The sequence below is a fragment of the Microcaecilia unicolor genome, chromosome 3 (assembly GCF_901765095.1).
Source record: "Microcaecilia unicolor chromosome 3, aMicUni1.1, whole genome shotgun sequence".
Taxonomy (NCBI): Eukaryota; Metazoa; Chordata; class Amphibia; order Gymnophiona; family Siphonopidae; genus Microcaecilia; species Microcaecilia unicolor.
The window spans coordinates 107,273,467-107,286,728 of record NC_044033.1 but is presented as its reverse complement, the minus strand read 5'-3'; the positions used below and the strand labels follow the sequence as shown (position 1 = coordinate 107,286,728).

At 48.5% G+C, this 13,262-nt stretch overlaps 1 protein-coding gene across 3 annotated transcripts in view; it reads right to left on the bottom strand.

Moving 5' to 3' along the window:
* DZANK1 (double zinc ribbon and ankyrin repeat domains 1) overlaps window positions 1–13,262 on the bottom strand; it is a 179,695-nt gene that overhangs the window by 125,175 nt on the left and 41,258 nt on the right. For all 3 annotated transcript variants that reach the window (XM_030196241.1, XM_030196243.1, XM_030196242.1), the window contains one exon: window positions 1,886–1,971. In XM_030196241.1, the coding sequence (XP_030052101.1) occupies window positions 1,886–1,971 (86 nt within the window). The remainder of the gene's footprint in view (window positions 1–1,885; window positions 1,972–13,262) is intronic.

Here is a 13,262-nt window from a genome sequence, read left to right as displayed (position 1 = left end):
AATTGGAACTACTAATTGTAGTGGACTTGAACTGAATAATTTCTGGGGAGGGGAGGTTTCATGATAACATTGTGCTTATTATTTCAATCAGTTTTTTTGTACAAGTTTAGCTTCATTTGTCTTTATTTGAAATTTCATAAATAAAAAAATGTTCTAAAAATGGAATAATCTTATCAATGAGGTGAAGCTAGAGTGGGGGTGGGGCTAGGGTGGGCGGGGCTAGGATGGGGCCCCACCAAATTGGTCTGCATAGGGCCCCGCACTTGCTAAGACTGGCCCTGGGGGGGTGGGCCTGGGTCCGCCTGCCTGAAGTGCACTGCACCCACTAAAACTGCTCCAGGGACCTGCATACTGCTGTCAGGGAGCTAGGTATGACATTTGAGGCTGGCAAAAAATATTTTTAAAGTTTTTTTTTAGAGTGGGAGGGGGTTAGTGACCACTGGGGGAGTAAGGGGAGGTCATCTCCGATTCCCTCCGGTGGTCATCTGGTCAGTTTGGGCATCTTTTTGAGGCTTGGTCGCAAGAAAAAAATGGACCAAGTATAGTTGGCCAAGTGCTCATCAGGGACGCCCTTCTTTTTTCCATTATCGGCCGAGGACGCCCATGTGTTAAGCACGCCCCAGTCCCACCTTCGCTATGCTTCCGACATGCCCCCATGAACTTTGGTCGTCCCCGCGACAGAAAGCAGTTGAGGATGCCCAAAATCGGCTTTCGATTATGCCGATTTGGGCGACTCTGGGAGAAGGACGCCCATCTTCCGATTTGTGTCAAAGACAGGCGCCCTTCTCTCTCGAAAATAAGCCTGTCTGTATGCTTTTATGTGTTTTACAAAATTATCCTTCTGATTTATTTATCTGGCATATAGACCTATGATTCACTTGATTTTAATCTACTTATTTGATTTTCTTTATATACTTGTCTTATTTTTTCTGCATATAGAACTAGGATTTGATTGTATTCTTTATGTACTTGTTTTATGAGTTTGAATGTTACATTTTAGTATTATTAAGATTTGCTATTTATTGCGTATTATTTATTATATATTGTTTTACAGTTAAGTTTGTGTCCTTGATGCAGCCCTTGCAGAGCGATACACGGCTGTGTCGGGTGTTATTTTAAATCTGATCAAACAAATAAATTATTTTAAAGATTTTATCTACTTTTCCCCATGTCTGCTTCTACAGTTTCTTTCCATCAGCCTCTCACCTCCTAACACATACAGCGCTTTTGGATTTCTGCACCCCAAATGCAACACTCTGCATTTCTTCACATTAAAGCTTAATTGCCAAGCATTTGTCAGGCTTCTAATTTTTGTAGATCACTTCTCATGTTTTCTGCTGCCTCCAAGGTGTCCACTCTTGGTACGCATCATGTCATTCTGAAAAAGGCATACTTTTCCTTCTAACCTTTTAGCAGAACAGATCCTTGAGGCACTCCACTATTCTTTGGAATCTGCTAGGTTCTTCCTAGTGAACCCAGTTGCAAAAAACAGAGGATCCAACCCAAAATATAGCCACAAAGAAAAAGCACAAAGGGCCTCCAGAACTGGAACAATGGTACAGTAGTTTATTGAAAATGACCCAACACCAGCGCCTGCCTCAGGAGTCGAGATGACTGTATCATATAATCTGTACAGTTCCAAAATGATTGTGCCAAATGCTTCGTCTCGAGGTTCAATGGAACGTTCTAGAATCCAACGTAAGCAGCGCTGAATGCTTCTGAAAAACCGCAATGAAGTTCTGTATAAACGCCAAATAAGCTGTACTTGTTCTCTTAATAAATGTGAAACATCAGTTTTCACCGTTGTCACTCTGGTATCTTTCAACAGTACTGTGCTACATTTACTATTATAAAAACCAGAAAGAAATTATTTTAAAATACTTACTTGAGGAAATCTGTTTCTCTCTGAATTCTCATGAGCTGGGTACTTGTCAGCCTTTTCCTGGTAGTTGGGTCTGCAGAACCATTGAACTAGAATAAAGAAAGATCTTGAGAACAGTGACTGCATTGCAACTTATGTACTGGTTTGATTACAATCTGTAACAGAATTACGGAATAACTAGGTACAAATATCAGATGGTCATTGTGCTTTAGTTAGCAAAATTGCTGACCTGTAACAGAAGATCTCTGTAGACAGCAGGATGAAATCAGCCACATTAGTGTGGAATCCCAAGCCAAAGGTTGCCTCTTCTTGGTCTAAAATGCAGTTTTTCTACAGAAACCCAGTGGGATAAAGAAGCAGCTGACTATTATATGAAAAGTCCTTATAGCATCATCATACCTAAGGAACGATTTCTTTGGAACAAACTGTCCATGCAGTAGTGAGAAGTGAAAGAATGGACAACTATTGGCTCTACAAATTACTTCAACTAGCACAGAGTAAAGGTGATCGATAAATGATGCCATGGTTCTTACCTAATGTGCAATTGCTGCACCCTGAAATGGCACAGCAGTGAGTAATCCAGTCCACCAGCTAAAAAATATGATCATGTTTCCCCTCTCCTCCATGAACAACGTTGCCTTCCAGTTAGCTTTAGGATCATCTATAAGATCCTGCTGCTAAAGTTTATTAATATATGATGCCATCTCGTCTAGCTTCTCTTCTGACCCCTTATCATCCAACCCATTCTCTTAGATCTTCCACCACTAACTGATTGGTTATTCCTACTGTAGCTCAGCTGTGATTAGTTACATCTCTTAAGACAGCTTTCTGTTGTTGTGCCCCCTCACTCTGAAATAATCTTTCTCCAGACCTTAGGTCCATTTCTTCTTGGCCTAAATTTAAAACTATACTGAAGACTTGGCTTTTTACACAGGCAACCAAATATTCTAATTTCTGGGATGGAATGTGTGACTTTGGAAACAATGACAACCCATCCCAACTCCTGAAATAATACCACCACCTGCTGGTTATTCTACACCCTCTTCATAGGATTTAGTCTAAATTAGCCAATAATCCAAGCAAGGATGTATCAGAATTCTTTCCTTCTGCAAGGCCACTGCCACCATCACCATTACCTTGAAGAAGGTCGTGGGGGCCCTGGAAAGTCCAAATGAAAGAGCAGAGAACTGAACGTGCTGATCAAGCACAGCAAAGCAAATAATCTTCTAATGAGATGCTCTGGTTGGAAGGAGAAATTAGACCTTACCTGCTAATTTGCTTTCCTTTAGTCCCTCCGGACCGGCCCAGGGTTGGACTGATGGGTTGCGCACGCCTTCCAGCAGGTGGAGACTGAGAAACTTCTGACTCTAGAGAACCAATAAGAGTCCTGGCCATGTGACCCTAGCCTCAGTATTCGACTAACAAAGCAGAAAAGAAGAGAAAGACCCAACCTTCTGTGGCCTGTGGAATCTAAGCAGCCACCAAGCAGTCATAAACCGTGCCTGAAGGACGGCAAAGCCGTGCAGCAAAGCTCACCAACAACTCCGCCCAGGAGAAGAGGTATGGCTTAACAGGGTTTTGTTTTATTTTGGTTTGTTCTTTTTTTTAAATAATAAATAAATGAACCGTCAACTCGTCATACAACTCCGGAATTATGTACAAACCATCACTCTTCAAAGAACACAGGAGGGACCTGGGCTGGTCCGGAGGGACTAAAGGAAAGCAAATTAGCAGGTAAGGTCTAATTTCTCCTTCCTTAGCGTCCCTCCGGACCGGCCCAGGGTTGTACTGATGGGAAGTAACAAAGCAGTAGACCTAAAGAAGGGACCCCAGCAAACCCGCTGTGAGCACTCGAGTTGCAAAAATCGCCTCCTGCCGACACTGTACATCCAGTCTATAGTATTTAGAAAAGGAATGCAGCGAGGCCCACACCACTGTCTTACAAATGTCTGCGGGTGGCACCAAGAATCGCTCCGCCCAAGAAGCTGCTTGTCCCCTTGTGGAGTGAGCCTTAACACCTTCCGGGACCGTTCTCCCGGCAAGCAGGTAAGCAGAAGCTATCAACTCTTTGACCTACCGAGAAATAGTGGGCTTAAGAGGCGGACAAGCCCTTACGCACATCAGCCTGTAGTACAAACAGACGATCCATGCGCCGAAATTTGTCAGTAACCCTCAGCGTTTAAGAACTCTCTTAATGTCCAACGTACGCAACTTCCTCTGAGCCCCCGTACCCGAGGAATACCCCAGGACAGGGAAGAAGACCGACTGGGAGAGATGAAACCATGACAGTACCTTAGGTAAGAAAGAAGGCACTGGGTGCAAAACTACGCGCTCCTTAGAAAACTCCAAAAACGGAGGCCTACATGAAAAGGCACCCGATTGACCTCGTCGTCCGTGGTACGTCGCAAGGCCTGGTCCTTCATCCAGATCCAGCTCAATGTTGTCTTATGGCCTGGCCCTTGAACGGGCTCGCTTAACGATGAGAGGTTATTCCGCTCTGGTGATTTCAACCATGCTCTCCGAGCAGAAGCAATGGCCACCAAAACACAGTCTTAAGAGTTAAGTCCTTAAGGGAACAAGAAGACAACGGCTCAAAGGGAGGACCCGTCAGTGCGGAAAGCACCAGGTTGAGATCCCAAGCCGGAAAGGCAGCTCTGACTGGTGGACGAAGAAGGCTGACCCCTTTCAGGAAACACGAAATGTCAGGAAGAGTAGCCAACGACTTACCTCACACCCGGCCTCGGAAACAGGACAGTGCCGCCACCTGTACCTTAAAGGACGAAACAGACAAGCCTTTATCAAAGCCACACTGCAAAAAATCCAAAATCTCTGCCACCAAAGCCCAGAAGGAAGAAATACCACCATCTAAACACTAAGCCTCAAAATCCTCCAGGTACGAATATAATTCAGAGACATAGACCAACAACGCGACCGAAGCATGAAGCGAGCCAGTTCAAGGGCCAGGCCATAAGACAACATTGAGCTGGATCTGGATGAAGGACCAGGCCTTGCGACGTACCACGGACGACGAGGTCAATCGGGTGCCACGAGGACCACCGGACCTCTGTGAGCTTTGATTCTTTGTAAGAGACGACCCAAGAGAGGCCACGAAGGAAACGCATATAGAAGACCGGGAAGCCACTGCTGTAAGAGGACATCTATCCCCGCTGCTCTTGAGTCTCTTCAATGACTGAAAAAGCGGGGAACCTTTGCGTTAAGTCCGGAGGCCAAAAGATCCAGGACTGGAACGCCCCACTGATCCACTATCAACTGAAACATCTGAGGGCTGAGAGACCATTCCCCTGGATCAAGGGTGTGACGACTGAGAAAGTCTGCCTGAACGTTCTTGGCTCCCGCCACATGGGAAGCCGAGATGGCAGTCAGGTGAAGCTCCGCCCATGCCATGAGACTCGCTACCTCCCGTTGCAAGAGTCGACTCTTCGTTCCCCCCTGGTGTTTGACATAGGCCACAGTTGTGGTATTGTCCGATAGTATCCGCACCGCCTTGCCTGCTATGAGGGAATGAAACTCCTCCAGAGCTAGACGAATTGCCCTGGTCTCTAACCAATTGATGGACTGGGACACTTCCATGGGAGACCAGAGACCCTGCGCAAGCTTTCCTAAGCAATGGGCTCCCCAGCCCCGTAGGCTGGCATCGGTAGTTAACGCTATCCACTGGGGGGACTCCAGTGGCATTCCCCTGGTAAGATTGGCCTCCTGCAACCACCAGAAGAGGCTGCTGCGCTCTTGGGAATGCAGGGGCAACCTCACCTGAAGGGAATCCATCTCAGGGGATCTTCTGGACAATAGGGAAGATTGGAGAGACCTCATGTGAGCTCTGGCCCAGGGAACCACCTCTATCGTCGCTGCCATGGAACCCAGAACTTGAAGATAATCCCGAGAACAGAGGCCGTGTCTGTGAAGTAACCCCTGAACCTGAGATCGCAGCTTGAGCACCCTGCCCTGGGGAAGGAAAACCCATCCCTGCGCCATGTCAAAGGTAACACCCAAATACTCCAGAGACTGCGAAGGTACCAGACAGCTCTTGGCTGAGTTGACCACCTAACTGAGAGACTGCATGAAACTCATCACCCGGCCTGTGACCTTCACACCTAAGCCAGTCATCCAAGTATGGGTGGACTAGGATTCCCTCCTTCTTGAGGGCCGCCGCCACTACTACCATGACCTTGGTGAAAATGTGAGGCGCCATAGCCAACCTGAACAGCAGAGCCCGAAACTGAAAATGCCGGCCTAGAATGGCAAACCAAAGGAACTTCTGGTGACCGGGCTGGATAAGAATGTGCAGATCTAAGGCTGTTAAAAACTCTCCCGTACGGACGGTGACGATGACCAACCGAAGGGTCTCCATTCGAAAACTTGTGACTTTGAGAGCCCAATTGACAGCTTTGAGATCCAAAATAGGACGGAAGGAGCCCTCCTTCTTGGGGACCACAAAGTAAATGGAATACTGGCCTTGTCCGACCTCTGAAGAAGGAACTGCCAAGACCCACTGGTCAGAGGTTACGTGGGCCCACCTCTGAAAGAACTGCGACAGACGAGCTCCTACAGGGATCAGAGAAGAGACCCTCACCTCTTCACTGGGAGGGATGGGAAGGGGAGTGGAAAGGGGTGCTTGAGTCCTGACCTCCCCTACGGAAACCTCGAAAGGACTGAGTTCTGTGGAAAAACCTGGACCTCTGAACCTGAGCTCCCCTGCCAGTGCGAAACCTACGGAAATCTCTCGACCGTCCATGGCCAAACAAGGAACCCTGACTAGTCGGGCGAGGCCTATCCTCTGGGAGACGAAGAACCTTCGTATCACCCAAAGTATGCACCAATTTATCCAAATCTTCCCCAAACAACTGAGAACCCCGGAAGGGAAACGTGCTCAACTTAGATTTGGAGGCCGCATCCGCCGACCAACCCCGCAACCATAGGGAGTGGCGGGCCGCAACCCCCAAAGCTAAGGACTTGGAGGATGCTCTCAGGAGATCGTACAAGGCATCTGCCAAAAATGCAGAGCCCATCTCAATCTTGGCTACCTCTGCATCGAAAGAAGACGGATCATCCAAGGACCTATCTAGCACTCTCTCTGCCCAGCGGAAGCAGGCCCTGGCTACCAACGACCCGCAGATGGCCGCTTAAGCCGCCAGAGAGGAGACATCAAAATTGTTCTTCAGGAAAGCATCCAGCCTCCGGTCCTGAACATCCCTGAGGGCAGTACCACCGTCCACCGGGACCGTATTGCGCTTGGTAACCGCAAAGACTACCGCGTTGACCACTGGAACCTTCAGAAGGGCCCTATATTACTCTAGCACCAGAAAAAGGCGGGTCATCGATCGGGCTGGATGAAAGGAGGAGTCAGGAACATCCCACTGAGTTTGAATGATATCCCGAATGTCCTGCTGCATAGGAAACGTTCTCGCCGAAGACCTGGTACCTTTGACCAAGAGGTCCACCTTTTGGACTTCTGAAGCCAGGGTATGGTCCTCTTCAAAATGGAGTGTGGATGAGATTAAGGAGATTAATTCCTGAAGGTCCTCCTTATGAAAAATCCGGACCACCTGAGGATCTTCTCCCGGAGGCAAGGGAGCCGCCGTGGGATCGGAAGGTAGCTGGTCTTTCCAAAACTCTTCGTCTAACCCTTCCTCCTCTCCCAGGAAAGGGTCCAGATCTGAAACCGGATCCTCTTCCAGGTCTAAGCAGACTCGAGATCTTTTAGGGGGAGCAAAGGGTCTGGAGGCCGACTCCCCTATCCCTGCGACTCCCATCCCTGCCTTTTTCATGAGGAAAACCTGGTACATCTGGAGGACAAACTCAGGGGGAAAACCCTCCCCCTGAGGCCCTCCAGACACTGCCTCAGGCTGAACTGAAGGCTGTGCAGCAGATGGGAGCATGCGTGCTGCAGAGGCTGAAGTTGCAGGCAAGATGGCCGACTTCCCTACCACACCCGACGGGCCAGCAGCTCCGCAGATGATCGGAAGGATGCTGAGCCAGGCGTAGCCTGCGAAGCATTCGGCGGAAAGGGTGGCTCTGGTACAGCAATTGCACTGCAAAATTTACAAGCCCCGAGCGAACCTACTCCCCTGCGCTGGCACACAGCACAACACTTTAACTTCTCTGCCATAGTGTCGTTCGCTCCGCGCCAGTGAAGTTTTTTTTTTTTTGACAAATACAGCTGACGCTGAACGCGAGGAAGAAAGACAGCTGAAAAGAAACCAGCAATCACGGTGGAGCTGCTTGCTCGTTCGTGCCATGGGGTTTTTTTTTTCTCAATACAGGAGCCGAGAGGAACTGAAGCAGGCTCACAAATCAGTGCAGCACGATGAAGCTGCTTGCTCGTTTGTGCCTGGGGGACAGGAAAGGTAACAAATGGTGCTACTCTTTTTTTTTTCAATCAAAAAAGAAAGTGGCTGCCTCTCCCAAAGGCTAAACACCTTTCCTCCGAAAGGGTTAGCCCTTCCCTGCACCAAAGGGAGATGGGGAGGGACCTGGGACCCCCGAGTTTAGCACCCCAGAGGCTGGAAAGGAAAAAATTGCTCTCTTCCTAGCCTCTAGACAGGGTTCCCCAGGCACAGAAGGGTAATTTGTTTTTTCAAGTAGAGAAAGAGAAAGAGAGAGAGACTAATGGGCTCACCTTTTACCGCCTGCTGGAGACTGAGAAAATACTGAGGCTAGGGTCACATGGCCAGGGCTCTTATTGGCTCTCTAGAGTCAGAAGTTTCTCAGTCTCCACCTGCTGGAAGGCGTGCACAACCCATCAGTCCAACCCTGGGCCGGTCCAGAGGGACGCTAAGGAATATGCAAGTAGCCATCTGTGAGATCCAAAGTGAGATGCTCCACTGGCTGTACTGTCACAATCACCGATTGTGTCTCCATCTGAAAGGATGGAACTTTGAGATACTCGTTGACCCTCTTGATATCCAAAATGGGACACCAGGAACCCTAAGTAGCAATCTGTTCCCTTTTCTCCAGGAGGGACTGAAGTCTTCAGCTCGATTAATCTGTCCAGAGTTTGCTTGACCTCTCCCGCCTTCAGTTGAAACCGAAAAAAAAGAGACTCCATAAAGGAGTTGGGTAGGGACTGGGCAAACTGTAGAGCATAACCTTCTCAAATGACCTCTAGGACCCAGAGGTCTTTGGTGATTTGGGCTCTTACCAGAGATGAGCCCAAATCACCAAAGACCTCTGGGTCTTTACCAAACAGCCTCATCTTTCCACCCACAGGCGTCAGCAAAGTGTGGGCCTGCATACTTTCATTGTGGTCCTTTTCCTGCTGAGGTAGAGGCTGTGGAGAAGTCTCAGCTTCCCCTTTGCACATCTCGAAAGGACAGGCTAAGAAAGGCAAACCTATTTCTCTGGGAAACACTCACCTCTACTTGGCCTTTACCTTCTGGCATCCTGGGCTCACGGACCAAAGTACTGGATCTGAAGTGATCTTCAGCAAGACAATTTTACCAAGGACTTTACTAGCATTTCCAAATCCTTGCCAAACAGAAGAGTCTCCTGAAAAGGTAACTTATTCATATGACTCATGGAAGTAACACCTGCTGACCAATTCCTAAGCCAGAGGCAACAGCAAACAGCTATCAGCAACACCATATTTTTTTGCCAAAGACCTTAACAAATCATATAATAAATCATTCATATAGGCAGCCCCTATTTCCACCAGGGCAGCCATCGAGAAGCTGTCGATACCAAACCATAAGATAAAACATCTGATCAATGAAGACAGGTGTACGCACATAACCTTCACAGACAGCCACCTGCAAGGCGAAGACAGAGACCTCCAATGCCTTCTTCAAAAGCTTCTCCATCTTACGGTCCAGATCTTTCAAGGTGGCACCATCCTCCACTGAAATGGTGGTTTCTTAGTAGCTGAAGAGAACACAGCTCCACCTTGGGTAAACTTAACTTCCTCCTATTCTTCTCAAGGATAGATTAAAGTTTTGTAATGAAGTGCCCCAACCAAAAAACCACTGCCTATGCAAACTAGGGTTAGTTCAACTTGAACTCTACTACTCTCAAGGATATAAACCGAGAGCCGAAAAAACTAAGGCAATATGCCTAGAATACTAAATTTCAAAACTTTTTGAGATTTAGTATTCTAGGCATATTGCCTTAGTTTTGTCGGCTCTTGGGTTATATCCTTGAGAGAAGTAGAGTTCAAGTTGACCAATACCACAAAGAAAATGGTCTATTCAATGTGGAGACTCAAGCGAATAAAACCTTTCTTTCCCCGTGAAGTCTTCCGCAATTTGATACAATCCATGGTCTTGAGCCAGATGGATTACTGCAACGCTATATATGCAGGATGCAAAGAACAACTGCTCAAGAAATTACAAACGGCCCAAAATACTGCGGCAAGACTGATATTTGGAAAATCTAAATTTGAAACTGCAAAACCACTCAGAGAAATTCCTTATTGGCTCCCTATAAAAGAACGAATAGCCTTTAAAATATGTACATTAATCCACAGAATAATCTACGGTGAGATACCAGAATACATGCTTGAATTGGTTGATTTACCACCTAGAAACAGAACCAGTTCATCGCAATCTTATCTGAACTTACATTACCCAGACTGCAATGGCTTAAAGTATAAACCAATTTACGCCTCAAACTTCACTTACATTGGCACTCAACTGTGGAACGCCTTACCCAAATTAACAAAAACTATCCAGAACTACCTAAACTTTAGGAAATCATTGAAAACAGTATTGTTCAAGAAGGCTTACTCCCCAGGTTCAACATAATCAGAATTATCCCTTACTATTATAAGATCCAATAGACTCTAATTACATCTTATCTTTCATATTTACTACTGATTAATTGTTATTCATTTCCTACTTCAATACCCATCGCTGTTTAAGGTAAAATTATGTATCATACCTGATAATTTTCTTTCCATTAATCATAGCTGATCAATCCATAGACTGGTGGGTTGTGTCCATCTACCAGCAGGTGGAGATAGAGAGCAATCCTTTTGCCTCCCTATATGTGGTCATGTGCTGCCGGAAACTCCTCAGTATGTCGATATCCAAGCTCCATCCGCAGGACTCAGCACTTAGAGAATTACACCCACGAAGGGACACTCTGCCCAGCTCACCACCGCCGAAACGGGGGAGGGGAATTAACCCAGCTCATCCCCACACAAGTGGGGGAGGGGAATCCGTCCAGCTCATCCCCGCGGAGCGGGGGAGGGACACCACACCCGCCGATGCGGGGGGATCTGGCTTATCCTGCAACCGCAACCGCGGGAGGAGCTGACTGACCCTAACACCGCCGAAGCGGGAGGGGTACAAAACTGCCCTACTGCAGCACGAAGCGGGAGGGAGCGCCGGCAGAATTTAAGTCTCAATCCAGCCCCGTAAAACGGAGGGGAGAGGAATGCAGCAGCTCACTGTAACACAAATTCGTCTCAACTCTTGAAGAATTCATTGAAAAACTTGAACACGAAGTCCTCCTGAACAGGAACTGAAGACTAAACTTGAATCTGAAATGCAACCAGAATATAAACAGTACAGATATCTGGGAGGGGCTATGGATTGATCAGCTATGATTAATGGAAAGAAAATTATCAGGTATGATACATAATTTTACCTTCCATATCATCATGCTGATCAATCCATAGACTGGTGGGATGTACCGAAGCAGTACTCACCCAGGACGGGACATAGAAATCCCTGACCGCAACACTGAAGCTCCAAACTGGGCCTCCGCCCGAGCAGCCACAGTCAAGCGGTAATGCCTGGAGAAGGTATGGGCCGAAGCCCAAGTTGCCGCCTTGCAAATCTCTTCCAAGGAGACGGACCCGGCCTCTGCCATCGAGGCCGCCTGAGCTCTAGTGGAGTGAGCCTTCAGCTGGATAGGCGGCACCTTCCCCGCGGCCACATAAGCCGCTGCAATGGCTTCCTTGACCCATCTTGCCACTGTAGGCTTAGCAGCCTGCAGACCCTTACGAGGACCTGCAAACAGGACAAACAGATGATCCGATTTCCGGAAATCATTGGTCACTTCCAAGTATCTGATGATGACACGTCTCACATCCAGATATTTGAGAGCAGAGTATTCCTCTGGGTAGTCCTCCCTACGAAAGGAAGGGAGACAGAGCTGCTGATTCACATGGAAGCGAGAAACAATCTTGGGCAGGAAGGAAGGCACTGTGCGAATAGTCACTCCTGCCTCAGTGAACTGCAGAAAAGGCTCTCTACATGAGAGCGCCTGGAGCTCGGAAACTCTTCTGGCTGAAGTGATAGCCACCAAAAAGACTGCTTTCAACGTCAGGTCTTTCAGAGATGCCCTCGACAAGGGTTCAAAAGGCGGCTTCTGCAATGCTCTTAGCACCAGGTTGAGATTCCACGCAGGCACCACTGAGTGCAGAGGAGGGCGCAGGTGATTAACTCCCTTGAGAAAGCGCACCACATCTGGCTGCGAAGCCAGGGAAACACCCTTCAGGCGGCCCCTGAAGCAAGTCAGAGCCGCTACCTGGACTTTAAGGGAACTGAGCGACAGGCCTTTCTCCAGACCTTCTTGCAGGAACGCCAACACTGAAGAAATTGGAGCAATGAAGGAAGAAAGTGAGCCTGCTTCACACCACGCTGCAAAGATACGCCAAACCCTGGCGTAAGCAGTAGAAGTAGAGCGCTTCCTCGCTCTCAGCATAGTGGCGATGACCTTGTCTGAGAAGCCCTTCTTTCTCAGACGCTGCCGCTCAATAGCCAGGCCGTAAGACCAAAGGGGGAGGGATCCTCCATCACCACGGGACCCTGATGTAACAGGCCCTGCTCCACTGGCAGCCGCAGAGGATCGTCGACTGAGAGCCTGATCAAGTCCGCATACCAGGGACGTCTGGGCCAGTCCGGACCCACCAGGATTATCCGGCCCGGATGCTTTGCCACCCGGTCTAGCACCCTGCCCAACACGGGTCAGGGCGGGAACACATAGAGAAGCTCTTGTGTCGGCCACTGTTGGAGAAGAGCATCTACTCCCAGGGATCGAGGGTCCCGTCCTCTGCTGAAAAAGCGCGGCACTTGGCAATTGGCCGATGACGCCATCAGATCTAGGCTCGGCTGGCCCCAGCGCTTTGTGATGTCGAAGAACGCCTGAGCAGATAGCTGCCACTCTCCGGGCTCCAAGGTATGGCGACTGAGAAAGTCCGCCTTGACATTCATGACTCCGGCAATGTGGGCCGCTGACAGCTGTTCCAGGTTCGCTTCCGCCCACTGGCATAGATTCATGGCCTCCTTGGCTAGAGGGGCGCTCTTGGTACCTCCCTGGCGGTTGACATAGGCCACAGCCGTGGCATTGTCCGACAGGACCAGTACTGGCTTCAACGCCAGTACCGGAATGAACTCCAAAAGCGCCAACCGAATGGCTC